The 25,902-nt window shown below is 45.9% G+C and overlaps 1 protein-coding gene across 3 annotated transcripts in view; it reads left to right on the top strand.

Annotated features, from left to right (window-relative positions):
* TXNDC15 (thioredoxin domain containing 15) overlaps positions 1-3,871 on the top strand; it is a 25,608-nt gene extending 21,737 nt beyond the window's left edge. For all 3 annotated transcript variants that reach the window (XM_017871945.1, XM_017871941.1, XM_017871942.1), the window contains exon 5: positions 3,139-3,871. In XM_017871945.1, coding sequence (XP_017727434.1) covers positions 3,139-3,335 — 197 coding nt within the window. In that variant the 3' untranslated portion in view covers positions 3,336-3,871. The remainder of the gene's footprint in view (positions 1-3,138) is intronic.
* Positions 3,872-25,902: the final 22,031 nt, after the last annotated feature.

The following is a 25,902-nucleotide window of genomic DNA, read 5'->3' as shown; positions in this document are numbered from 1 at the left end:
CCCCCCCCCCCCCCTTTTTTTCCTTTTTTGAGACGGAGTCTCACTCGGTCGCCCAGGCTGGAGTGCAGTGGTGCGATCTCAGCTCACTGCAAGCTCCGCCTCCTGGCTTCATGCCATTCTCCTGCCTCAGCCTCCCGAGTAGCTGGGACTACAGGTGCCTGCCACCATGCCCAGATAATTTTTTGTCTTTTTAGTAGAGATGATGTTTCACCATGTTAGCCAGGATGGTCTCAATCTCCTGACCTCGTGATCCACCTGCCTCTGCCTCCCAAAGTGCTGGGATTGTAGGCATGAGCCACCGCGCCCGGCCTTTTTTTCCTTTTTTTTTTAAGGCAGAGTCTCTGTTGCCCAGGCTGGAGTGCAGTGGTGTGATCTCGGCTCACTGCAGCCTCCCCATCCTAGGTTCAAGTGATTTGTGTGCCTTGGCCTCCTGAGTAGTTGGGATTACAGTTGTGTGCCACCATGCCCAGCTAATTTATGTATTTTTAGTAGAGACAGGGTTTCGCCTTGTTGGCCAGGCTGGTCTCAATCTCCTAGTCTCAAGTGATCCACCCGCCTCTGCCTCCCAAAGTGCTGGGACTACAGGTGTGAGCCACTGTGCCTGATCTATTATAGATTATTGATTGATTGATTGAGACGGAATCTCGCTCCATCACCCAGACTGGAGTGCAGTGGCACAATCTCGGCTCACTGCAACCTCTGCCTCCTGGGTTAAAACGATTCTCCTGCCTTAGCCTTCCTAGTAGCTGGGATTATAGGTGGGCACCACCACACCTGGCTAATTTTTGTATTTTTTAGTAGAGACAGGGTTTTGCTACCTTGGCCAGGCTGGGCCTGCACTCCTAACCTCAAGTGATCTGCCTGCCTCGGCCTCCCAGAATGCTGGGATTATAGGTGTGAGCCACCATGCCTGGCCTATTATAGACACTTTAAAACAAGTTTTATTGAAATATAATTCACATACCATACACTTTACTTATAACTTTTAATGCACATTTTTCACTTAATATTTACACAAAGGTATGCATAAATCATGAGTGTACAGGGTGATGAATTTTCACAAAGTGAATACCCTGGGTAACCACTCTGATCAAGAAACAGAACGTTGGCTTATGCCTGTAAACCTAAGACTTTGGGAAGCCTGTGCCAGCGGATCACTTGAGGCCAGGAGTTCGAGACCAGCCTGGCCAACATGGCGAAACCCTGTCTCTACTAAAAATACAAAAACTAGCTGGGCATGGTGGTGGGTGCTTGTAGTCCCAGCTACTCGGGAGTCTGAGGCATGAAAATTGATGGAGTCCAGGAGGCAGAGGCTGCAGTGAGTTGAGATCGCAGTACTGCATTCCAGCCTGCTTGACAGAGTGAGACTCTATCTCAAAAAAAAAAAAAAAAAAAGAAAGAAACAGAACATGACCAGCCTCCCTTCAGCACCACTGCTCCTGCCTTCCCCAAGATAACCACAGTCTTGACTCCTAATATCATAGACAGTGTTACTTATTTTGGGCTTCATATTAATGGAGACATGCAGGATATTTTTCTTTTGTGTCTGATTTTTTCATCCAACGTACCTGCATTGTCATGTATAGTTATGTTTTGTTCATTTTCTTTTTCTTTTTTTTTTTTTTTGAGGCGGAGTCTTGCTCTGTCGCCTAGGCTGGAGTGCAATGGCTGGATCTCAGCTCACTGCAAGCTCCGCCTCGCGGGTTCCCGCCATTCTCCTGCCTCAGCCTCCCAAGTAGCTGGGACTACAGGCGCCCGCCTCGTCGCCCGGCTAGTTTTTTGTATTTTAGTAGAGACGGGGTTTCACTGTGTTCGCCAGGATGGTCTCGATCTCCTGACCTTGTGATCCGCCCGCCTCGGTCTCCCAAAGTGCTGGGATTACAGGCTTGAGCCACCGCGCCCGGCCGTTTTGTTCATTTTCTTTGCTGCTACTGTTCCATTTATTAATCCATTTGTGGATGCTATTTTAATTCCTTAATATTTGCCAAAACATATGGCCTTATTTTTTATTGTTTGTAAAACATTGTAAAGCACTGTAAATTGAAAAAATTACCTCCATTGGAAAAGTTCATTCCTCTAAAGCCTCACTGTCTCACTTGTGAGCATCCCACTCTTCCCAAAGTGTACTCCCTGGAAATAAATACAAACTATAACACACATTGCATATATATTAAGGTGCATATAATCATTTTAGCTAACACTAAAGAAAAAAGAGCTGAGTTGGCTGATAGGAGTAAAAGTAGGATATTACAAGGTGGTTAGCTAGTCCAAGTCTTGTCATGGATCCCTGATTGTCATTTCGATTGATGTGTGGAGAGGGAGCCATTTTGCTCAATGCTCTAAGAAAACCTAGAACACAAATCTGGGAGTCAGAGCATCTTTGGTAATCCCTGTTCCCAGTGGTGGCTTGTTTTTATAACAGTTCTTTCAGTAAATTATTAAAAGCATTTTGGGGCCGGGTGCAGTGGCTCACGCCTGTAATCCCAACACTTTGGGAGACTGAGGTGGGCGGATCAACTGAGGTCTGGAGTTCGAGACCAACCTGGCCAACATGGTGAAACCCCATCTCTACTAAAAATACAAAAAAAATTAGCCAAATCCTAGCTACTTGGGAGGCTGAGGCAGGAGAATCGCTTGAACCCAGGAGGCGGAGCTTGCAGTAAGCCAAGGATGGCGCCACTGCACTCCAGCCAGGGCGACAGAGCAAGACTCCATCTCAAAAAAACAAAACAAAACAAAAAACATTTTGCATTTAGCATTACTTAACCTGTGAAAACATTCTGTAGACACCTGAGAGGAGTTTTACTAGTTACTTACTGAACTTTGGTCTCAAGACACCAAAAGACAACTCTTATAAACACACTGAGTAATAAACTGCTGATGAGTTCACAGAAATTCTAGTGTTTTAGTTGTGAACAGCTGAATGGATTCCTGATCCTTTGATGTGGTGGGGAGAAAGGCAACCTACAAATTACACTGACAGGCAAGTGAAATCCATCACAGATATTAATATATATACTAGTGGCAGTGCTCATTTTAGGACTGCATGTCATTTTGCATACCACGCATAATACTTGAGAAAAAGTCTGTGGTGGGTGCTTTTTCTGTCTGATTTGAAACCAATGATTTTTCTTTCAGGTATAGAAGCCAAGAAGAATGTGGTGGTTACTCAAGCTGACCAAATAGGCCCTCTTCCCAGCACTTTGATAAAAAGTGTGGACTGGTTGCTTGTATTTTCCTTATTCTTTTTAATTAGTTTTATTATGTATGCTACCATTCGAACTGAGAGTATTCGGTGGCTAATTCCAGGACAAGAGCAGGAACATGTGGAGTAGTGATGGACTGAAAGAAGTTGGAAAGAGGAACTTCAATCCTTCGTTTCAGAAATTAGTGCCACAGTTTCATACATTTTCTCCAGTGACGTGTTGACTTGAAACTTCAGGCAGATTAAAAGAATCATTTGTTGAACAACTGAATGTATAAAAAAATTATAAACTGGTGTTTTAACTAGTATTGCAGTAAGCAAATGCAAACGTATTCAATAGAGTGGACTATTCTTGTTTTTACTGCATGAACTTAATCCAGTATTTGAAAAGTAATCCAGTTTGAGATGTGAAGATGTATTCTGGTAGAATAGTGAGTAGAATGACATGCTTACTATACAGAAGGCAAAAATAGACTCTCAGATAATAGTTTTAGGAAACCCTTGATTTCTTATATATGTTTAAGAAGGTTAGTTTTCTATTTCTTTGCAATTTTTCTTCCAGAGCCCAAATTTTCTTTCCAGAGCAGGAAAGTATGTAACGAGAACTGGTTAGTGTGACCCCCTCAAGTAGCAAGTGATGGAAAATAAAAGAATCAAATACCTTGATGTTTGTGATCTCTACTTTCACTCAAAAAATTTGAAGTGTTTTAAGTTGTTTCTGGGTAAGGGAGATGTTAGGAGAAAGGAAATGCTGTAACTAAAGCTCAAGTATTATCAGTTCGATGTAATGTATACATTGTAATCATAGTTATGTAACCAGCATACATTAATTGAACCTTAAAATGTTCCCAGCAGGCTGGGCGCAGTGGCTGATGCCTGTAATCCTAGCACTTTGGGAGGCTAAGGTGGGAGGATCACTTGAGGTCAGGAGTTTTGAGACCAGCCTGGCCAACTTGGTGAAACCCCGTCTCTACTAAAAATACAAAATATTAGCTGGGTGTGGTGGCGGGTGCCTGTAACCCCAGCTACTTGGGAAGCTGAGGCAGGAGAATCACTTGAACCCCGGAGGCAGAGGTTGCAGTGAGCCGAGATCGTGCCACTGCACTCCAGCCTGTGCAACAAGAGCGAAACTCCGTATCAAATAAAAAAGAAGTATTAAAGTATAACAAACACTGTTCTTGCCCACAAGTTGATTCTAGTCTAGTTCAAGACACATTTAGTAAAGAGACAACATGTAATTTAAACAAACTTTTTTTTTTTTAATTTATTTTTTAAGATGAAGTCTTGCTCTGTCACCCAGGCTGGAGTCCAGTGGTGCAATCTCAGCTCACTGCAACCTCTCCCTCCCGGGTTCTAGCAATTCTCCAGCCTCAGCCTCCTGAGTAGCTGGGACTACAGGCATGCGCCATCACACCCAGCTAAGTTTTCTATTTTTAGAAGAGACAGGGTTTTGCCATGTTGTCCAGGCTGGTCTCAAACTCCTGATCTCAGGTGATCCACCTGCCTCAGTCTCCCAAAGTATTGGGATTAAAGGTGTGAGCCACCGTGCCTGGCTTAAACAAACTTTTTGAAAAGCTGTTTTTAAAAGATCCCTTAAATTCAGATATGACAGCTAATTATCACATCATAAATTTTTATACTAATTGTTTCCAGGGTTTTAGAGTAGTTGAACGTTTATTTCATAAGGCACCCTAAATTCTATAGAAATAAAACCTCGGATGAGTCTCCTTCTTAGAGTGTTATAATGAATGGGAGTTTACAACTTTTATGTGTCATGTTGCCAACAGCTGTGGTTGGGGTGGTCGCTGGCAGGAGGGGACCATATCTCAGAATGGCCCATTATTTCTATTTTACAAATGAGCAAATTGGGGCATAGAGAGTTAGATAACTTGCCCAGGTTACACAGATTGTAAGTTGATGAAGCTGGGATTTGAATCTTCACATGTGTACTTATAAATACAAATGTGAGGAAAACTTTGGTGAGTCCACCTCTTATAATAACATTTGTTATTACTGTGTGAGTGCCAAGTACTGTTTTAGATGCTTTACATATGCTATTTTGTTTAATATCCTCATGTTAAAGAATAAACTGGCTTGGCGCAGTAGTTCACGCCTATAATCCCAGTACCTTGGGAAGCTGAGGCAGGTGGATTGCTTGAGTCTCAGGAGTTCGAGCATAGGCTGGTTAACATGGCGAAACCCCATATTTACTAAAAATACAAAAAATTAGCTGGGCATGGTGGTGTGTCCCTATAGTCCCAGCTACTCGGGGGGCTGAGGTGGGAGAATCACCCAGGAGGTTGAGGCTGCAGTGAGCTGTAATCATGCCACTGCACTCCAGCTTAGGCAATCAGAATTGAGACCCTGTCTTAAAGCAAAAGAAAAAACCTGAGGCTCTCAATAACTTGCTTTCGTTCATGCAGCTTCTAGTGGCTGGACCACGCTTTAAATTTACTCCAAAACCTTTATGTGGGCTGGCGCCCTGCCCTGCCTCTGCACCATGGCCCAGCTACATGGGGTTCCCCTGGAGGGAAATGTGGAGCAGAGCCATTCCCTGGAGAGGAGGTTCAAGTATAGAGAGGATCAGCCTCGAAACACTGGTGCTGCCACGTGCGGGGGCTCACGCCTGGAATCCTAGCACTTTGGGAGGCTGTGGTGGGAGGACTGCTTCAGTGAGCTGTGATCGTGTCACTGCACTGCAGCCTGGGTGACAGAGCAAGATCATTTCTCAAAAAAACCCCCCAATATCAGAAAAACAAAACAAAAAACACCAGTAGTGTTGAGGGAAAGTGAAAGGGGGAAAGAAGTAACCAAAGACCAGCTAAACAGCCCAAGCTAAGCATGGTGTCCACTACAGAGGATGTAGCCAGTAAATCTTTGCTAAGGGACTTAAATCCTATTAATTGGGGAGCTACATGTGTGGGCAGACAATTCACAGCCCCTATCAGTGGACATCATCATTTCCCTGGGCCTTAGCATCTGCTGTTTGCTTTTTTGAGTAGATCTGAGTGATCAAATTTATTTTATTTTTTTGAAATGGAGTTTCGCTCTTGTCTCCCAGGCTGGAGTGCAGTGGCCCGATCCTGCAACCTCTGCCTCCCAGGTTCAAGAGATTCTCCTGCCTCAGTTTCCTCAGTAGCTGGGACTACAGGCATGTGCCACCATGCGCGAGTAATTTTTATATTTTTTTGTAGCGACGGGGTTTCACCATGTTGCCCAGCCTAGTCTCAAACTTCTGGGCTCAAGTGATCTGCCCGCCTCAGCCTCCCAAAGTGCTGGAATTACAGGCGTGAGCCATTTCGCCTGGCCAGTGACTATATCCGAAGTGCCACGGTTTCATACAGTGGTATTAAGGAAGGAAAACGATGAAAGTAAATTTACTGAAAATTAGGAAGGTTCACTTGTTAACTCACATCCACCGGTTCATTTTTCAGTTCTTTCTTTAATGAGCAAATCTGAGTAGTAGTTTTCATGATCATAAACACTCAATGTAAATGTTGGAAATACAACTTTTAATTCTTTAGGACCAGTGACATTTGATCAGGGCCCCCACTGTGATTCCGAGTTTTGCATTTGAAATGGTTACATCTTTTTTTTTTTTTTTTTTTTTTTTTTTTTTTTTTTTTTTTTTAAACAGTCTTGCTCTGTCGCACAGGCTGGAGTGCAGTGGTGCAATCTCAGCTCACTGCAACCTCCACCTCCTGGGTTCAAGCGATTCTCCCACCTCAGTTTCCTCAGTAGCTGGGATTACAGGCACGCACCACCATGCCCGGCTTTTTGTATTTTTAGTAGAGACGGGGTTTCACCATTTTGGCCAGGCTGGTCTTGAACTCCTGGCCTCAATTGATCCACCCACCTCATCCAAAGTGCTGGGATTACAGGTGTGAGCCACCGTGCCCACAAAATGGTTACATTTTGTCAAGCAGGCAAATGGGAAGAACAGAAGCCCAGGAATTTTGGGCTACTTTGAGGCAAAATGCTTTATTTTTTCTACGTCCATATGGATGGACCGCTAACAACTGCTAAGTTGAGGTTAAATGGACTCTTCTTAACAAACTTTTTTTTGATATATCCTCTGCAAAATTGCTTATTAATTTGCATAAACTTTTTTTTTTTTTGAGGGGGGGTGAGGGATAGGGTATTTTGCTGTCCATGGAATGCAGTAGGGTGATTTCGGTTCACTGCAGCCTTCCGGGCTCAAGCCGTCCTCCCATCTCAGCCTCCTGGGTAGCTGGGACTACAGGCGCGTGCCACCACGCGTGGTTAATTTTTGTATTTTTAATAGAGACGCGGTTTTGCCATGTTGCCCAGGCAGATCTCGAACACCTGGCCTCAAGTGATCCTCCTTCCTTGTCCTCCCAAAGTGCTGTGATTACAGGTGCGAGCCACCATGCCCAGCCTGCTTAAACTATTCAGTTAAAAAAAAAAAAAAAAAAAAGAGGCTGAGCGCGGAGGCTCACGCCTGTAATCCCAGCACTTTGGGAAGGCCGAGGCGGGCCGGATCGCGAAGTCAGGAGACTGAGGCCATCCTGGCTAACACGGTGAAACCCCGTCTCTACTAAAAATACAAAAACAAAACTAGCCGGGCGTGGTGGCGGGTGCCTGTAGTCACACTGCTTTGGGAAGGCTGAGGCAGGAGAACTGGCGTGAACCCGGGGAGGCGGAGGTTGCAGTGAGCCGAGTCGCGCCACTGCAGCTCCAGCCTGGGCGACAGAGCGAGGACTCCGCCTCGCAAAAAAAAAAAAAAAAAGATACAAGTGAATATTCTTAAATAGTAATGTCAATTACATCTCAAAAAGGACAAAAAAAAAAAAAAATAATAATAATAAAAAAAGATACTCCAAAAATGATACAAGAAAACTTCACCTAAATCTGTTCACAGCTGTCCTGCAGAGCTCCTACTGTGTCGAACCGTGAGGGTACACAGGGCAACGAGACACGTTGGCAAGGCAGGTTTCCACACTTTTTGGATCCAGGCAAACCAGACAGCAGCTGGCTCAAGACTTGGCAGCTGCGCGATGACTGAAACAGAGTCTACGTTCGAACCCACGGCTTGCAAGAATTAGGAGCCCACGATGGGATCTGCCGTGGTTCAACTGCCCAGGGAGTACTGAATGAACGACAGAGGGGTGGTCCCCGACATCCGCCGCTCAACTGCCCCGCCCTGGCCTGGACATCTTCCCACCCCGCATGGATGCGCGCAGCGCCGCCAGCGGGACCCAGCTGGGTGCCAGCGCCCCGCGCCCAGACGAAGCGGAGGAGGCCGGCGCCCGAGGCGGGCAAAGTTCCATCCCAGCGCCGCCGAGGACCGGCAGGGCAAGGCCAGCGCGCGACGGCGGGCTTGCGTCCAGGGCACTTACGACCGATAACCACGCTCTCACCCCCGCAGCCCTGGGCGGGGACCGGCGGCAGCAGGCGCAGCTGCTGGCCTCGGTCTGTGGGGACGCGCAGAGTCCACCATGCCGGCGCAGAGACGACACCGGATGGCGCGCCCCCCACCTGAAGGCTCCTGGGGCCTTCGGGGTCGGGCTCGCTGTGCCCGCGGGAAGGCTGGGCGCTGGCCACACGCAGCCCTGCTCCAGGCCAGCCCCGCGGGAGACTACCGGGGCGGTGGGTAGGTGGGCGGGGCCGGTCGGGGGCTGCTGTGGGCTGCGACAGGCAGCGCGCGGGAGCCCTCGGCCCAGACGGCAATGGCGGCGGCGCTCGGGGCGCGGGGGCGACGCGTCGCTTGTTGGCGGCGCCTGCAAGCCAGAGCCCTACGGCTCGCGGCCGTGGGAGTGTCTAGCCGGTCCGCGGGACCGGGATTTCAGGGGTCCGGTCGGGGGGTGGGGCGAGGCCGGCGGCGTCGGCTGAGGGGCCAGCGGGACTGGGGCGGCCCGGGCGTGGACCAGGCCTTGAAGCTCGGGCGTCGGGTCACCGCGTCCTGGGACCGAGCACCTGCTCGGCGCGCAGCTCAGAGACCAGGGTGTCCGCAGCCTCCGCCACTTGCCCTTTGGTTTTACACCTCCGCCGAAACCTACGAACTTGCCAACCGGAAACAAATGGGAACGAGTTTTGTTCAACTACAAAAGGCAGATGTGAAAAATAGTTGCAGAAAAATTCGGTGCCCGCCGCCGCCGCTCGTTGTGCTGAGGACGAACTGCGTTGCGGGCCCGGCTCCCTATGGCGACTCCCTGTTCGCGCTTCACTCCAAGGGGAGCCCACAGAGGTTTTGGAGGAGTTATTAATAAATTGTCTTTTTTTGGTGACATACTGGCTTTTCTTTCCTCTTCCAAGGGGCCGTCAGTTTTCCTGCTGTAGAAATTAATAAAGTTTTAACATGCAGCACCACCTAGTGGAAAAGTGGTGCGTTAAACTCACCATCTCATTTTACGTTGCATTTTAACCGCCCATTTCAGTTTGAAATGTTTTGTTTTGTTTTGTTTTTTCGAGACGGAGTCTCGCTGTATCGCCAAGCCTGGAGTGCAGTGGCGCGATTTCGGCTCACTGCAACCTCCGTCTCCTGGGTTCAAGCGATTCTCCCCCCTCAGCCTCCTGAGTAGCTGAGATTACAGGCGCGTGCCACTATGCCCAGGTAATTTTTTACATTTTTAGTAGAGAGGGGTTTTCATCATGTTGGCCAGGCTGGTCTGGAACTCCTGACCTCAGGTGATCCACCTGCCTCGGCCTCCCAAAGTGCTGGAGTTACAGGCGCGAGCCACTGCGTCTGGCCTGAAATTCTTTAATAGAATAAAAGAAATTTAATAGAAGAAATTTAAAATAGCTCGAAGACGGAGGAAGACAAGCACTTCGCCGCTTCTTGGCCACGAAGGGGAGAACACAAGTTGAGTGCCTGCTGTCACCTAGGCGTGTCTTCAGGCATACTCTGCCCCAGGTGCCAGTGATCCAGTAAGATTAGGGTGTTCCGGGAAGGAATGAATCAACAGACATGATATGAGCGCTGCCACGTGCCAGGCTCAATGCTAGGTACCCTCACATTCAAGATCTGTAATCTAAGCCTTTCAAAAAATCTTGGCAGGTAGATATTATAAAATTCCCACTACAGACAGAAGGATCCCGGAATTCAGAAAAGCGAAGTTTAGCATCCCATAGCTAAAAGTAACAAAGGCCTTGGATCTAGTTTACTCTCTTCAAATCCTAGCCTACTCCCCACCCCCTGAAAAATTAAGCCCACCACAAAGGGTTCCGTTGCGAATGTGCCCTCATGGGGGCCTTTGATGTTATGTAGATGAAGTGGCTCCATTTCCCAGTCCTCGGCGTGGTCCCTGCTGCTGGGCAGGTGTCTGTTGTGGGCATAAAGTGCATACCATTGAGCTTAGTGGGGATGTGGATGGTCCAGCACTCAGAGAAAACAGCTCAGAGTGTGTTCCACAGACTCCAGGTGCCTGCCCCCACTGCATGTTTAATGGTTTTCTTTGCAGCTGCTCAATGTGGGCACGTATAATTCTGTTTCTTTTCCAAAATCCTCCGAGTTGACAAAATAAGTGTTTTAATAAGAATTTTAATAAGAAATTAATTTAATAAGAATTTTAGATTTCTTTCTTTTTTTTTGAGATGGAGTCTCGCTCTGTCGCCCAGACTGGAGTGCAGTGGTGCAATCTTGGCACACTGCAATCTCCGCCTCTTGGGTTCAAGTGATTCTCATGCCTCAGCCTCCCTAGTAGCTGGAACTATAGGTACACGCCACCATGCCTGGCTAATGGTTGTATTTTTAGTAGAGATGGGGTTTCATCATGTTGGCCAGGCTGGCCTCGAACTCCTGACCTTGTGATCTGCTCGCTTCGGCCTCCCAAAGTGCTGGGATTACAGGCATGAGCCACCGCACCTGGCCAAGAATTTTAGATTTCTTATGACAGATGTACGTGTAAGTTTTTCAGAACTGTCACTGAAAAACTGATGAATGAATCTTTTGATTCTTAATAGTAAATGGTGTTTGTTTATTACTTACTTTTCTTTCTTTTTCCTTTTTTTAAAAGACAGGGTCTTACTCTGTTGCCCCGGCTGGAATGCAGTGGTGATCGTAGCTCACTGCAGCCTCAGTCACCTGGTCTCAAGTGATCCTCCCACCTCAGCCTCCCAAGTAGCTGGGACTATGGACATGGTCCACCACCCCAGCAATTAAAAAAAAATTTTTTTTGTAGAGACGAGGTCTCATTGTGTTGCCCAGGCTAGTCTTCAACTCCTGGCCTAAGATGATCCTCCCACCTCAGCCTCCCAAAGTGCTAGGATTACAGATGTGAGCCACTGTGCCTGGCCCTAGTAAATGTTTTTTTTTTTTTTGAGATGGAGTCTCACTCTGTTGCCCAGGCTGGATGGCTGGGATTACAGGCGTGTGCCTCCATGCCCAACTAATCTAGTAAGTGGTTTTTAATAACAAGCTTTTGCATATTTTTGTTTAATTAAAAAGTATTCTCTGCTGGGCACGGTGGCTCACGCCTTTAATCCCAGCACTTTGGGAGGCTGAGGTGGGCGGATCCCTTGAGGTCAGGAGTTTGAAACCAGCCTAGCCAACATGTGAAACCCTGTCTCTACTAAAAATACAAAAAATTAGCTGGATGTGGTGGCATACACCTGTAATCACAGCTCAGGTGGCTGAGGCAGAAGAATCACTTGAACCTGGGAGGCAGAGGTTGCAGTGAGCTGAGATCACACCACGGCACGCCAGCCTGGGCGACAGAGCAAGACTTGGTGTCAACAACAACAACAAAAAGTACTCTCATTCTTTTGTTAGTTGTGGGGAAGAATAGCTGACCTAGCAAAGAAGAAAAACTAGAAAACTGATTCATTAGTGTTTTTTTCTTCATCTTCATAGAATAAGTTGTCTAAAGGTAAAATCTTTTTGATCTCTTAATTAATATTAGTGATAGAAGATTTTAGGATTTCTGAAGTGGGAGTGAGTTGCAGCTTAATGGCAGAGAATCCAGGGAATGCAGCTTAGCCCACAGTTGCTCTTGATGAGGAGCCTTCACTAATGTTCATCTTTCTGGGTGACGGCGTCTCTCTCACCTGAGCCTACAGAAACTCTGCAAGTAGTTAAGGCAGGAAGTATTGCCTGGAATGAGAACCCTGCTTTCCTGACTTCTAGTCGAGTGTCCATCTCTTCTCTCTGACCCTGATGTTTGAAGTTACTTAGTTAAAAATCCAATAGCATGGGAAGTGTGGGCCTGTTAAGCAACAGAACCTGGCTTTGTGAATGTCATCCCCATGGTGAGTAGAAACAGGCCAGACAGTGCACACAAGTGCTTTGGACTGGGCAGTACTCTGGCCGAACTATGGAGAGAGTTTGTCTGACGCGTGCTCTGAGAAAAGGGCTTCATAAACTCACCCCACTGAGGCCAGGGCTTTTTACCTGAAGTCCAGAGGATCTGTGGACCCCCAGAAGTTAGATAAAATCATATGTAATTGTGCATTTTTTTTCCCCCATCCAGGGATTGGTTTTCATTAGATGTGACAGGAGATGGTAATTCCAAATACTTAAAACTATCTTTCATTTCTTTGTTCTCAAAAGACAGACCAAAACAAGGCTAGCTCTGTAGAAAATAAACTGCCTCTATGGTATGTTCCCTCTGGCCCCCTTACTGCTGCCTCAGACATCACAGTTCAGCTTCTCTGGCTTATTACAGATACAACAGAGAGTAGTGAAGACTACTGAGGTGATGTAGGGCCATCTGAAGAGCAATAGACCAGGAGTTTGGAGCCTTGAATTCGAATTCTGGTCCTGCCAATAGACTTGCCACAAGTCCTGGAATTCTGCAGTGTCCAAGATGGCCAGTGGTAATAGTCGATCTTTGTTGTATCTGTAATAAGCCACAGAAGGGCTGGGCACGGTCACTCATGCCTGTAATTCCAGCACTTTGGGAGGTCCAGGCTGGCGGATCGCTTGAGCTCAGGAATTCAAGGTCAGCCTGAGCAACATGGTGAAAATCCGTCTCTACCAAAAATACAAAAATTTAGTTGGGTGTGGTGGTGTACGTCTGTAGTCCCAGCTACTGGGGAGGCTGAGGTGGGAGGATCACTTGAGTCCAGGAGGCGGAGGTTGCAGTGAGCCGTGATTGCACCACTACGCTCCAGCCTGGGCGACAGAGCGAGACCCTGTCTCAAAACAACCAACCAACCGACCAACCAACCAACCAGAGAAGCTGAATTGTGAAGGTTGAGGCAGCAGTAAGTGGGCCAGAGGTTACATACCATGGAGGCAGCTTATTTTGCACAGAGCTAGCCTTGCTTTGGTCTCTCTTGTGAGAACAAAGGAATGAAAGATGGTTAGAATTTGTTGCCTTTCAGACTTTTCTACTTCTCTGCTTAAGGTAAGGAGCTGTAAGTTTGAGTTTGAGTAAACTTCTACATTTTCAGATATGAAATGTGTTCTCTTCGTAGTCGTCAGGTACTCACAGGTTGACTGCAGAGGAGAGGAACCAAGCTATACTTGACCTTAAAGCAGCAGGATGGTCGGAATTAAGTGAGAGAGATGCCATCTACAAAGAATTCTCCTTCCACAGTTTTAATCAGGTAATTGTTACAAATTCTTGCTAGAGCTGTGGTCTATTTTGGTCACCGTAGGCTGTAACTCTTTCTGATTCTGCCAGTTGTCTGGTCCCATGCAGATCCAGGATTCAACTCTTCCCTTCTTTAAGAATTCAGTGATGGAGTGACATCCTTGTTGACAGTTGCTACCACCCACCTGGGTGATGTTTAGCTCTGGGGGAAGAGGGTTGTTTGTGTTATTTGGAATACAAATTCTGAAACCACTATTGCTTTGATTTGGTGTTGGTTAGGATATGTAGTTTCTTTTGAAATTTCAAATAACGTTAAAAGAGAGCATCAGCTTTTTATTATTGACTATTATTTTTTGAGATAGGGTCTTGCTCTGTTGCCCAGGCTGGAGTGCAGTGGTATGATTGTGGCTTATTGCTGCCTCTACCTCCTGGGCTCAGGTGATCCTCCCACCTCAGCCTCCCAACTAGCTGGGACTACAGGCATGTGCCATGCCCAGCTAATTTTTGTATTGCTTGGAGACACAGGGTCTGGCTATGTTGCCCAGACTGGTCTCAAATTCCTGGCCTCAAGCGATCCTCCTGCCTTGGCCTCCCAATGTGCTGGGAATACAGGTGTGAGCCACTGTGCCCAGCCTAAGCTTTTTTTTTCTTTTTTTTCTTTTTTTTTTGGAGATGGAGTCTCGCTCTGTTGTATAGGCTGGAGTGCAGTGGTGCGATCTCGGCTCACTGCAAGCTCCACCTCCTGGATTCATGCCATTCTCCTGCCTCAGCCTCCTGAGTAGCTGGGACTATAGGTGCCTGCCACCACGCCTGGCTAATTTATTGTATTTTTAGTAGAAACAGGATTTTACTGTGTTAGCCAGGATGGTCTCGATCTGCTGATCTCGTGATCCGCCCGCCTCAGCCTGCCAAAGTGCTGGGATTATAGGCGTGACCCACCGCACCCGGCTAAACTTTTTATACTTAACCGAAAGGGGCATGAATAAAACTGGTTGAGGAAGATGTACCTGCTTGACTTATTTTCCCCTACTTTTTCTGGGCCGTTGGTAATTTTTCTTTCTTCCTGCAGTTAAATTTCTATCTTTCAGTCATCTCCCAGGCTGCACCCTTTTCCCTGATTGGCTTATTTTTCTCCAGCCCAGTAGCCAGATCCTGAACCTTTTCTTAAAACCTGCCCTCCCCCTTGGAAAGTCAGCTTTCACAAGGTAACTGTTCCATTAGGGACCCACCCTGTTTAGAAAGTCATCTCCCGTGACTTAACCTTCAGTTACTACACCACTGCATTTATATAAGGTAAACACTTTTGACTATTTTGTTTGTTCAGTTAGTTTGGTAATCCTTTGGACAGATTTATTGTTTTTATTTATATTGGGTGTCGGCATCTAGAAGTCAGAGACCATGTTTGCTTAAATAACTCTGTATTGTACCTAACACAGTTCTGGGTACAAACAGGCATTTGATAAATGCAGACATTGATTACAGTGTTTGCTAGTTTCTCGAAGGGTGTGTGAGGACCAGATTCACAGCAAAGAAACCTTCGGCATGTTTTGCTAGTAAATGCCGTTGGCTCCTCTGAGCTGCATGCCCGATTCTGTTCTCTATCCATCTGGCTGCCAGCCTCTGCTGTGAGTCTCCAACTCCTAAGGAAACCTGGACCAAGCAGACTCCCTGTCCCTGCTGCCCCACGTGCTCGACAGCTCTTGTCAGGAGCTTAGCACGCTGTGGCTGGTGGCAGGGAATCCCATTGGTACAGTAAGCCTGTGCATAAGCTCTAGGTAGCATTTTCCAAGCTTATTAAAATTCTTACATGTGTACAGCTTGACTTCTTTAAACCTGGCCTAATTTATTGGGCTTGAACATGTGGCTTAAAGTACTTGAGTGGTGTTGCCTCAGGCCCTGCCCATGATTCAGTCCTCCAGCACCATTCTGACCTTGCGCTCAGGGTGACTTTCAGCAATGATAGGGAAGCATACTGGGGCATTTAATTAAGTAGACTTTTTTTCCCATTCTCCCAACTTTTAGGAAAAAGAGGCAAATGACCAGAAAATCAGCTGATGTCAGGGAATGTATTCAGAGAATCAACACTGAGATTATATCCAGGGGTCAGTTTTCCAGCCAGGCTCCTATGACTTCTGCATGTACCATGGCCTGTAGTGGTACCGGTGTCCTGACAGTTGTGAGTGCCCTCCAGCGAAACACAACTAGGAGCACACCTACAGTCAAACAAGTTGAGCTTATTGCTTATTGCAGTGAGGGAGAATGCACACCGAAGGGCACCATGGGGTGAGCCAGTATAGGGTTTGGGCTTGTGTAGTGATTTGGGGACTTTGCTCTGGATTAGATGTTGTCAGGAAATGGGTAATTCTGTCATTTAGTGTTTTAATAAATTGTATCTATAGGGAGAGTAGATTAAAGTGGTGTCAAAGCTGAAATTGAAGAAGAAGCAATAGTCACTCGTTAGCTGGGAGAGGAGGATGTTTGGTATTTTGTGGCTTGGACAGTGTTCATGTTTTGTCTGTGTTCAGATATTGCAGAGTGGTCTTGTTTTTGCCTTCATCCATCATGGTCACAGAGTGGCCTTGTCTGATGTTGATGTTGATGTTCGAAAGGAGAGGACCAAGGACTGGTTGATAGTACCAGGCCAGCGCCCAGGTATCAGGAGCTGCTTTTCTCTTGCTCACAACTAGTGAGTAGAGTAGTGACCCTCTGGCACTGACAGGTCATCATTCATCTTTCATCTAGGATAGAAAAGCTATTGTTTTTTATTGTAACAACAGCATAACATTTAAAATAGGATGGTGTAAATAAAAAAAATTTCCAATTGCAACTACTTTTATTTTTCTCTGTTCTCTTCTGGTCTTTCTCCATGGATATGTTTGTTTGCCAAGTATGCCAGAGCATGTATGCCAGAGCAACCACCTCCGAGGTTCAAGTGATTCTCCTGCCTTAGCCTCCTGAGTAACTGGGATTACAGGCACCCCACCATGCCCAGCTAATTTTTTGTATTTGTGGTGGAGACGGGATTTCGCCATGTTGGCCAGGCTGGTCTCGAATTCCTGACCTCAGGTGATCTGCCTGCCTCGGCCTCCCAAAGTGCTGGGATTACAGGCATGAGCCACTGCATGTAAACCCAGTGGACATCATCTTTTTGAAGGGAAATTGAACAATGTCTATCAACTTTTAAAATTCACATACCAGGGCTGGGTGCGGTGGCTTACACCTGTAATCCCAGCACTTTGGGAGGCCGAGGCAGGCGGATCACCAGTTCAGAAGTTCGAGACCAGGCTGACCAACATGGTGAAACCCTGTTTCTACCAAAAATACAAAAATTAGCCAGGCATGGTGGCGTGTGCCTATAATCCCAGCTACTCAGGAGGCTGAGGCAGGAGAATCGTTTGAACCTGGGAGGCGGAGGTTGCAGTGAGCCAAGATCATGCCATTTCACACCAACCTGGGTGACAGAGTGAGACTCTGTCTCAAAAAAAAAAAAAAAAAAAAAAAAATTCACATACCCATTTTCCTAACCTAGAAATTTATCTTCTAAATAATGTTCTGCATGTATGCAAATAGTATATATGGGGATGTCCTTTAAAGCCCTGTGGGCCTNAAAAAAAAAAAAAAAAAAAAAAAAAAAAAAAAAAAAAAAAATTCACATATCCATTTTCCTAACCTAGAAATTTATCTTCTAAATATTGTTCTGCATGTATGCAAATAGGATATATGGGGATGTCCTTTAAAGCCCTGTGGGCCTCTGATTTTTTTTTTTGAGATAGGGTCTAATTCTGTTACCCAGGCTGGAGTGCAGTGGTGTGATCATGGCTCACTGCAGCCTTGAACTCCCTGGGCTCAGGCGATCCTCTCACCTCAGCCTCTTAAGTAGTTGGTACCACAGGTGTGTGCCACCACACCTGGCTAATTTTTGAATTTTTTTTTGCAGAAAGGGGGTTTCGCCATGTTGCCCAGGCTGGTGTCAAATTCCTAGGCTCAAGTGATCTCAGCCTCTGAAAGTATTGGGGTTACAGTCATGAGCCACCACACCAGGCCTTTAATTTTTTATTGTGAGCAACCATTTCCATGAGCATATGCACACCCTGGTGAGAACATGTCTCCCTTGCTGCAACCCTGCCCTCAGCGGGGTTTAAAGGGAGGCCTGCTGTGCTCCATATACTTATGGCAACGGCATCACCTCTCCTGGCCTGAGCTCTACAGACTGGACAAAGCCACAATCAGAACTAAAGACACGCTCTCCTGAAAGAGTGTGACCCACACTTGGTGGTGTCATATTGAAAAAAACTGGGTGGCCAGGCATGATGGCTCATGCCTGTAATTCCAGAACTCTGGGAGGCCAAGGTGAGTGGGTTGCTTGAGCCAAGGAGTTCAAGACTAGCCTGGGCAACACAGGGAGACCCCATCTCTACAAAAATAAAAAAAGTTAGCCAAGAGTGGTGGCACGCACCTGTGGTCTCACCTATGTGGGAGGGAGACTGGGGTTGGAGAACCATTTGAATCCAGGAGGTAGAGGCTACAGTGAGCTGTGATTGCACTACTGCACTTTAGGCTGAGCAAAAGTGTGAGACTATCTCAAAAAAAAAAATTTGCTGAATATAGGGTTAAAAAATTCATTTTGTTTCTGTTGCTCAATAGGTTATGAGCATTTTTCAGTTCTTTAGTCTTTTCATTTTATTTTCAATAAAAATTTCAGGAGTCTGATTATACTTGGGTGGGTGTTAGAATGAAATGGTTTGCTTATGTAGTTTGTGTACAGTGATATCACAAGTTTGCTTTAGTCTTCATTTCTTTTACTGCTATAGAAAAGAACTATGTTGGAAATATTTCAGTGACCCTGGATGAAAAACCTATTTCCTGAAGCTTTGAGTTATTTCAGGTTTACTGTAATAATAAATAGCCAACAAAACACATTTGAACTTCTTTTCTCTCAGAGTTTTATTCCAAGGTATGATTAGTTCCAAATAATCCAAATTCATTGGATAGCTCAGATGGATACAGATACTTGCAGATTATAAATACAGAATTTTCAAGGGCTTCTCCTAGCATAGGTGGGTGAAGTAGCCATAGGCATCAGTTGCTGTTAGCCTCCTGTTTCTACCCTCGATGGTGGTACATGGGCTCCACAGTGCATCATGGGTGAATGGGCAGTATGTTGGTGACAGACAGTGACTCCGTAAGCAGACAGAGCATGGCAGTGGTGGGACTCCAGGCAGGGAGTTTCCACACTAGGAGTGCTTGGACCCAGACAGGGTGGGGTTGGCATTTGTAAAGGAACTTTGCTTTTTTTGTTGTTCCTGTAGACAGAAGGTGGGAGAGGTCTGCAAGTGACATATAAACTTAGGTGTTTGGTAACTGCAGGATGTCTGTGTTGAAAGAACAAAATGTCAGGTAGAAATGTGGGTGTAAGTGTCCCATAAAGACAGATTTTGTTATGCATTGACATGTATGGGATGAACTGGAAGCTTACAAAATCTGAGGAAATTTTAAGCTTAAAAGTAGGTGCAGAAGGTGAGGCTTTGGAACCTAGGAAATAACTACTACAGGTGCCAGCAGGTGGAGCCCTCCAGGGCAGGAGCCCAGCCAGGCCAGGCAGCAACACCCTTTTCTGCCCTGCAGAAGGCTGTCCCTGTTCTTTCACTCCTGAATACCTGGGGCCACCCTTGTTCAGCATGGAAATAAGCTCAGGATCAGGACTAAGTAAGTGGCAGTGGCTGGGCACCTGGGTGAATGATAAATTTTGTGTGTAGGACATGAGGAGTTTCCAATGGTGATTCAGGAGGAAGGGACCAAGCTTTATGAGAATCAGCTGTGGTTCTCTGCAGAGGAGCTCCTGGGCCCTGTCTCTGCTTTCTTTGGTGGGCCTGCCCAGCAGGGCATTCAGTTGTATTGGATGGAATCAGATGAGCTGGTTGATATTCAGGGCAAGGTCCAAGCTTTTTTGGTTCTGTATCTTGTTCGACACCCTCACCTTTTGGTTGCTGTGCTGCTGCCACTGAAGCTTTCTGGAGCTACAGTGGGAGGAAGGAAGAGTCCTTTGGGCGCACAGGCTGGGTTGGTGGTACTCTGCACATCCTAGCAGCAGTAGCACCATATGTGACTTTGGGGTTTGTAAAATGTTTCTTTTCCTGTGCCCACAGAGATTCCTGCGTAGAGCAGTTCAAAGTACTGTTGCTGCCTTACTTTATAAAAATGTTTTATTGAGGAATTTGATAATAGGCTTATGTTGAACATTTTGAAATACTTAGTGAAGTCAAAGGCTTGATGATACCAGAAGAAAGACAACTGCTGATGAAAGTCTTAACAATCCTCCACAGGATATTGGTGGAGGTCTCGATAGCTCTCATTGTGAATGAATTAGTTTGGGTTTGATTGTTCTTTGTTGTGCACATCAAAGTTATGAGTGAGTAATGCATCTGTGCATTCTTGAAAGAGGATATTCTACCTGTGGAGGGTAGGGAAGCACTCCCAAAGAGGATGCCTGTGGCCTGGGCGTCATATAGATTAGAAAATGTCATTTTGTGCTGGGCACAGTGGCTCACACCTATAATCCCAGCACTTTGGGAGGCCGAGGCAGGTGGGTCACCTGAGGTCAGGAGTTCGAGACCAGCCTGGCCAAAATGACGAAACCCCTTGTCTACTAAAAATACAAAAATTAGCTGGGTGTGGTGGAAGGTGCCTGTAATCCCAGCTACTTGGGAGGCTGAGGCAGGAGAATGACTTGAGCCCGGGAGGCGGAGGTTGCTGTGAGCAGAGATCACGGCACTGCACTTCATCCTGGGCGACTGAGTACTCCATCTCAAAAAATAAAATAAAATGTTGTTTTGATTTTAAAGTATAATCTAATGTTTGTGTGTCCGGCACCAGGTAAAGTGAAAACTCGTATGGCTATCACACACACTAGCTTGCATTTAACATGTGCCCATGATTGGCTTTGTAACCACAGCAGACTAGAAACCTGAGAAAGTGTTCATAGTTTTCATTGGAATAGAATAGAAACACTCATATTTTAGCAAACTTTACCTAAAATGTGAGAAGCTAGTAAAAATATCTGTGTAGTGTTCATGTTGGTGTTCCCTTTGGAGTTCTTCCTGAGCAGGACCATGTTGATGCTCCTAGGAGGTGGCTGGAATGTCAGTGTTGGCGTCCACCAGGGTAGGGAAATAAGAGCCTGAAATGTTATCATTTGGAGCTTTGTTGCTGCTGTTTGTGTCGTACAATAGGTCTAGACCTGGCGTGTTTTTGTAAAAACGCATGCAATAGATAGATGAGGAGGAATGTAAAACAGGTGTCAACAATGCAAATATGACACCACACAGCAGTGTGAAAACACCATGGTCCTTACACCATCCTTTAATAAAAACGGACTTTTAACTGCATCATTTTCTCTTAGTCGTGTAGTAAATCTTCTGTTTACAGAACTTAGCCTGAGTATTTTGAAAAAGTCAAGCAGCCAAGAAGTATAATTTCCTCAACAGTCTTTGTCTTGCCCTTTTACAGATGGAGTAAAATCAGGTGTGTAAAAAATAAAAAAGCAGTTTGAGCTGACGTGAAAGGTATTTCAGATTTATGCTTTGCAGATGATATTGGTATGATTAATGCATTCACTGCCTTTTTTTATTGCTTTTCACAGATAATGTACATGATGCATGGAAAATGTTGTGGGTTTAAATCTGTGCCAGGTTTAGACTGTGAATATCAACAGATGTTATCATATAAATACCATAATTATTATAAAATAAAAAATTTGTCATGAAATGCAGTGACATAAATTTCATTTATGTAAATTGCTTTCATTAGTATAAAACCTTAGTGTAGCTGTTAGGGTTTGTGAAGCACTTTAGATGAGATTAACTTGGTATAAAGTGGTCACAAATGGGTTGCTTTAAATTTAACTGACAAGAAAATAACACTCAAAACTTAGGAAATTACTGAGGCATTTGCCTGCATTGCTGGTACCGCTTAAATGGGTTGACTATGAATTAATTACAATAGACTGCTGGCTCAATAATTGCAGAAAATAATTGAAAGGAGACCTTAAATAATAACTTGAAAGTATTTTGGTCTTGCTCTTTTCTGTTCTGTTTCTGTTTTTCTTTGGTATGCCTGCCCACCGCTTCAGTACTGCCATTTTCAACAGCTTTCGAGTTTGCACAGCAGGAGTTTTGTCAATAGTTGTGGTGCGTTAGGGCCGTGACACAGAACTTGCATTTAGATGTGTCAGAATACAAATATTGGGTGCCTGATGGAGCAGCCGTAGCAGCTGAACAGCCACTATGTTCTTAGCAGAAACAGTGCTGCAGTCACATTCCTGTGGCTGGGTAGCGGCCAGTTGCTTTCTGCCCTCAGGAGGGATTTGGTCCAGCAGTGTGGACAGGTGGCTGAGGTTCTTCTTCCTGGCTCTGAGCTCTCTGTGTTCTGCTCTTTTTCTTACATCCTTTTAAACAAAACAAAGCAGTAATATTCTCTCCCCTGTGTTGCAGAGAATTACTATTATATTGCGCTTTTGATCTAGGTTGGAGTGGGGCATTCTGACTCATTTACTGAATTTCGCAGAAGGACACTAAACCAGATTGAGATCATGGAATTACTTGTGGTCATACTGGGTCATGTCACAGTCACCAGATGCCAGACTCACATCTCTGGTTCCCACAGCAACATTTTTAGATCCTACTGTGACATAGAAAGGTTGTTTCTTTGTTTTTGTTGTTTTAGGCGAGATCTTGTTTTCCAAGGACTACTTGCTGGATTAGTTTTCTCCCTTAAATGGGTTTTACCGTACTTCCCAGAGGAAGGGCATATTCGCCAGCTGAAACAAACAAAGCTGTACTTGTGTGGGAGTAGCCCAGGTATCACTGTTGAGCAATCAAAGGTCATTTAATTGTATCATTAAAATCAATCCTATCAAAACAGCAAATGCTGCTATTGACTCTGTTTGCTCGCGTGCTCTCTGCCAACAGGGCAGGATGCAGGCTTTTTTTTTTTTTTTTTTTTTTGAGATGGAGTCTCACTCTGTCACCTAGGCTGGAGTGCAATGGTGTGATCTTGGCTCACTGTAACCTCCACCTCCCAGGTTCAAGCGATTCTCCCACCTCAGCCTCTCAAGTAGCTGGGATTACAGGCACCCGTCACCAAGCCTGGCTAATTTTTTGTATTTTTAGTAGAGATGGTGTTTCACCATGTTGGCCAGGCTGGACTTGAACTCCTGAGCTCAAGTGATCCACCTGCCTTGGCCTCCCAAAGTGCTGGGATTAGAGGCATGAGCCCAGCTGCTGAGGCTTTTTGCTATATCATACATCAAACTGACTTCAAGTGCTTTGTCCTTGCCATCGCAGCCCTGTCTGTGGACATGCACCAGGTGTGTGGAGCAGCCCCAGGCTGGCTGGGCCAGGAGTCACATGGTGTGGTTCTGTCAGGATTAGTGAACCCAGCGGAGCTGTTGGGCTTGCTTCCACTGAGGGGCTAGTGCTGCTCTGGATCCAAGGTGCGGAAGGAGGAAGATGCAACAGAAGGACCTGGTTTCATTTCTGCCCAGAAGATCTCCTAGTTTTATTGGGGAGCTGGCACATCTGAATTGCACAAGGTGACTGATTTTTTCAGCTCACCATGTTAGTCAGGTACTAAAATGTGAAGTGCTGTGCTAATGAGCCCCAGGAGGTACACTCCAGGGTGGCTGCTGCCTGCAGAAGGGGGATTTCGAGTTGGTTCTTGAAAGTCCGATATGTGGTTGTAAGGGAAGGCACTAAGGGAGGGGTTAGCAGGTGGCATAGGTCAGGGATGGGGAGTAAGAGGACGTACCTTGTCTGCAGTGTGCTGGGAAATGAGGGTCCTAAGATGGGTTCAGTGAGCTGGGCTACAGAGTATGGTGCGGGGGTTCCTGTGGTGTACTCTCCTGGGGTAGCTTTCCCACCAGTTTAGGGTGTCTGAAAGCAAACTCTTGTCTCTCTAACTGTCCTTCAAATGGCTTGTTCCTCTCAGGAGCCACACCACCGTCCTCTAAAGCACCTAGACCTGAAATGGAACAATTATCCTAGTGATTTGTTACCAAGAACTGGTCAGTTGTCCTGTAGTGCCTTTCACAGGACTGCTGCTGGCCTGGATACAGCTGCCTTCCCTCTAGAGTTCTGGTAGGAGCTTCCTGGCCACATGTTACATTTAGGCTCTCCCTACCCCCACTGGCCTACGTGCCACTTTGTCATGACCAAGTGGGTCTCTGCTCAGATAATCTCACTGCCTTCCGATTATATTTTATAGGGCATGCTTCATCTTCTCAGAGCTTTTCAAAGCTGCCCACAGCCCAGCCCTAAGCCTGCCTCGAATTACTCTGCAAGAAGCCTCTTTCCTCAGAGATTAGAACTGTAATGTACATGAGAGGTCACCTAGTCATCCCTTTAACTGAAGAAGTGGGGAAAACAAGGCTCAAGGCCACAAAAATTAGTGGCCGTGCTGGAAGTGGAACCAAGACCCTTTCCATCTCAGTTCCGTGTTTTTTTTGTTTTTGTTTTGTTTTGTTTTTAGAGATGGGGTCTTGTTCTGTCACCCAGGTTGGAGTGCAGTGGCATAATCATATCTCACTGCAGCCTGGAACTCGTGGGCTCAAGCAGTCCCCCTGCCTCAGTTTCCTGTGTAGCTGGGATTACAGGTGTGAGCCACCACACCCAGCTCCTCAGTTCAGTTCTTTTCTTCCTTCATTCAAACTGTTCTTCTCCTTTCCATGCTCCATCTCACCCTATCCTGCCCCTTCTGTTCATATCCCACCTATTTCTAGAAAGCTTTTCTTGATTTTTATGCACTTAACAATAAGGAGTTATTGAACACTTACTGTAGGCTAGACACTGTGCCAGACACTGAGGTATAGCAGTTAACAAAGCCAGTACTGTCCCCGTCCTCACAGAGTATACAGTGTGGTGGGGGAGGGAGAATGTAAACAAAGAAAAAAGTGAATATATAATTACAAGTTATGCTAAGTGCCAGGAAGGAAAATATTAACAGCAAATGGTTAGTGAACACTTAAACTATGGGCCATGGCACCGTGGGAAGGACTTTACATGTATTCACTCATTTAATCTTCACAGAACCCTATGAAATAGATTTCCCAAATTTTACAGAGGAGGAAACTGAGACTTAGACTAAGCGACTTGCCCAAGATCTCACAGCTAGTAAGTGTGGAGTCAGGATTGGATTCCAGGCATCCATACTGTTAGTGGCTCAGATACTGCCTCTGCATCAGAAAGGGCTGCTGTGAGAGAGAATAATGGGAAGACCTAATTCTCTTCGAGGAGCATGGTCAGGGAAGGAATAAGCTGATGCATTAAAAAGACCAATCAGAGGATAGAGTAGAGGGGAAAGAAGTTAAATCAAGTAGAGTAGTAAGGAGGCTGTCACATCTTTCCAGGTGAGAGATCATCACTGGGGTGGACATAGCATGAGATTGTAAACTGGGACAGTGACAGAGGAGAAGTGGAGAAGTATAGAGACTGGAGCTTTAGGAGTTTACATGAGCAGAAACCAGTGGTAGCACACATAATTCTTATAGAAAATGCAGATATAAAGAGAATACTCACGTTTCTCTGACTAGCTAGGAGTGGTAATGGATGGTAAGGAAGAAGAGTGAAGGGTATTAAGAATGACTCCTAGAATGGGTGCAGTGGCTCAAGCCTGTAATCCCAGCACTTTGGGAGGCCAAGACAGGTGGATCACGAGATCAGGATATCGAGACCATCCTGGCTAACGTGGTGAAACCCCGTCTCTACTAAAAATACAAAAATACAAAAAAGTTAGCTGGGTGTGGTGGCGGGTGCCTGTAGTCTCAGCTACTTGGGAGGCTGAGGCGGGAGAATGGCATGAACCTGGGAGGCAGAGCTTGCAGTGAGCCGAGATAGCGCCACTGCACTCCAGCCTGGGCGACAGAGCAAGACTCTGTCTCAAAAAAAAAAAAAAAATGACTCCCAGATTTCGGGCCTGGAGGAAACAGGTGGCTAGAAGTGATATTTACTGAGCTGGGGAAGTGTGGGAGAGGAATGGGATGCAGGGATCAAGATTACTGGTTTGGACACTGTTACATGGGAGTGCTGTGAGACTTCCAAATGTCAGCTTCCAGAAAGTTTATGTCTGAATTAGAAAGCCAGAGGTAAGGTCTGGGTTGGAGATAACTGGAGAATCATAGGTATGTATGGAAAAAAGCCAAGGTAATAG

The sequence above is a fragment of the Rhinopithecus bieti genome, unplaced genomic scaffold, assembly GCF_001698545.2.
Source record: "Rhinopithecus bieti isolate Rb0 unplaced genomic scaffold, ASM169854v2 scaffold_5889, whole genome shotgun sequence".
NCBI classification, from domain to species: Eukaryota; Metazoa; Chordata; class Mammalia; order Primates; family Cercopithecidae; genus Rhinopithecus; species Rhinopithecus bieti.
Note: the sequence above shows the minus strand (reverse complement) of the source record. Positions and strands in the feature narration are given on the sequence as shown.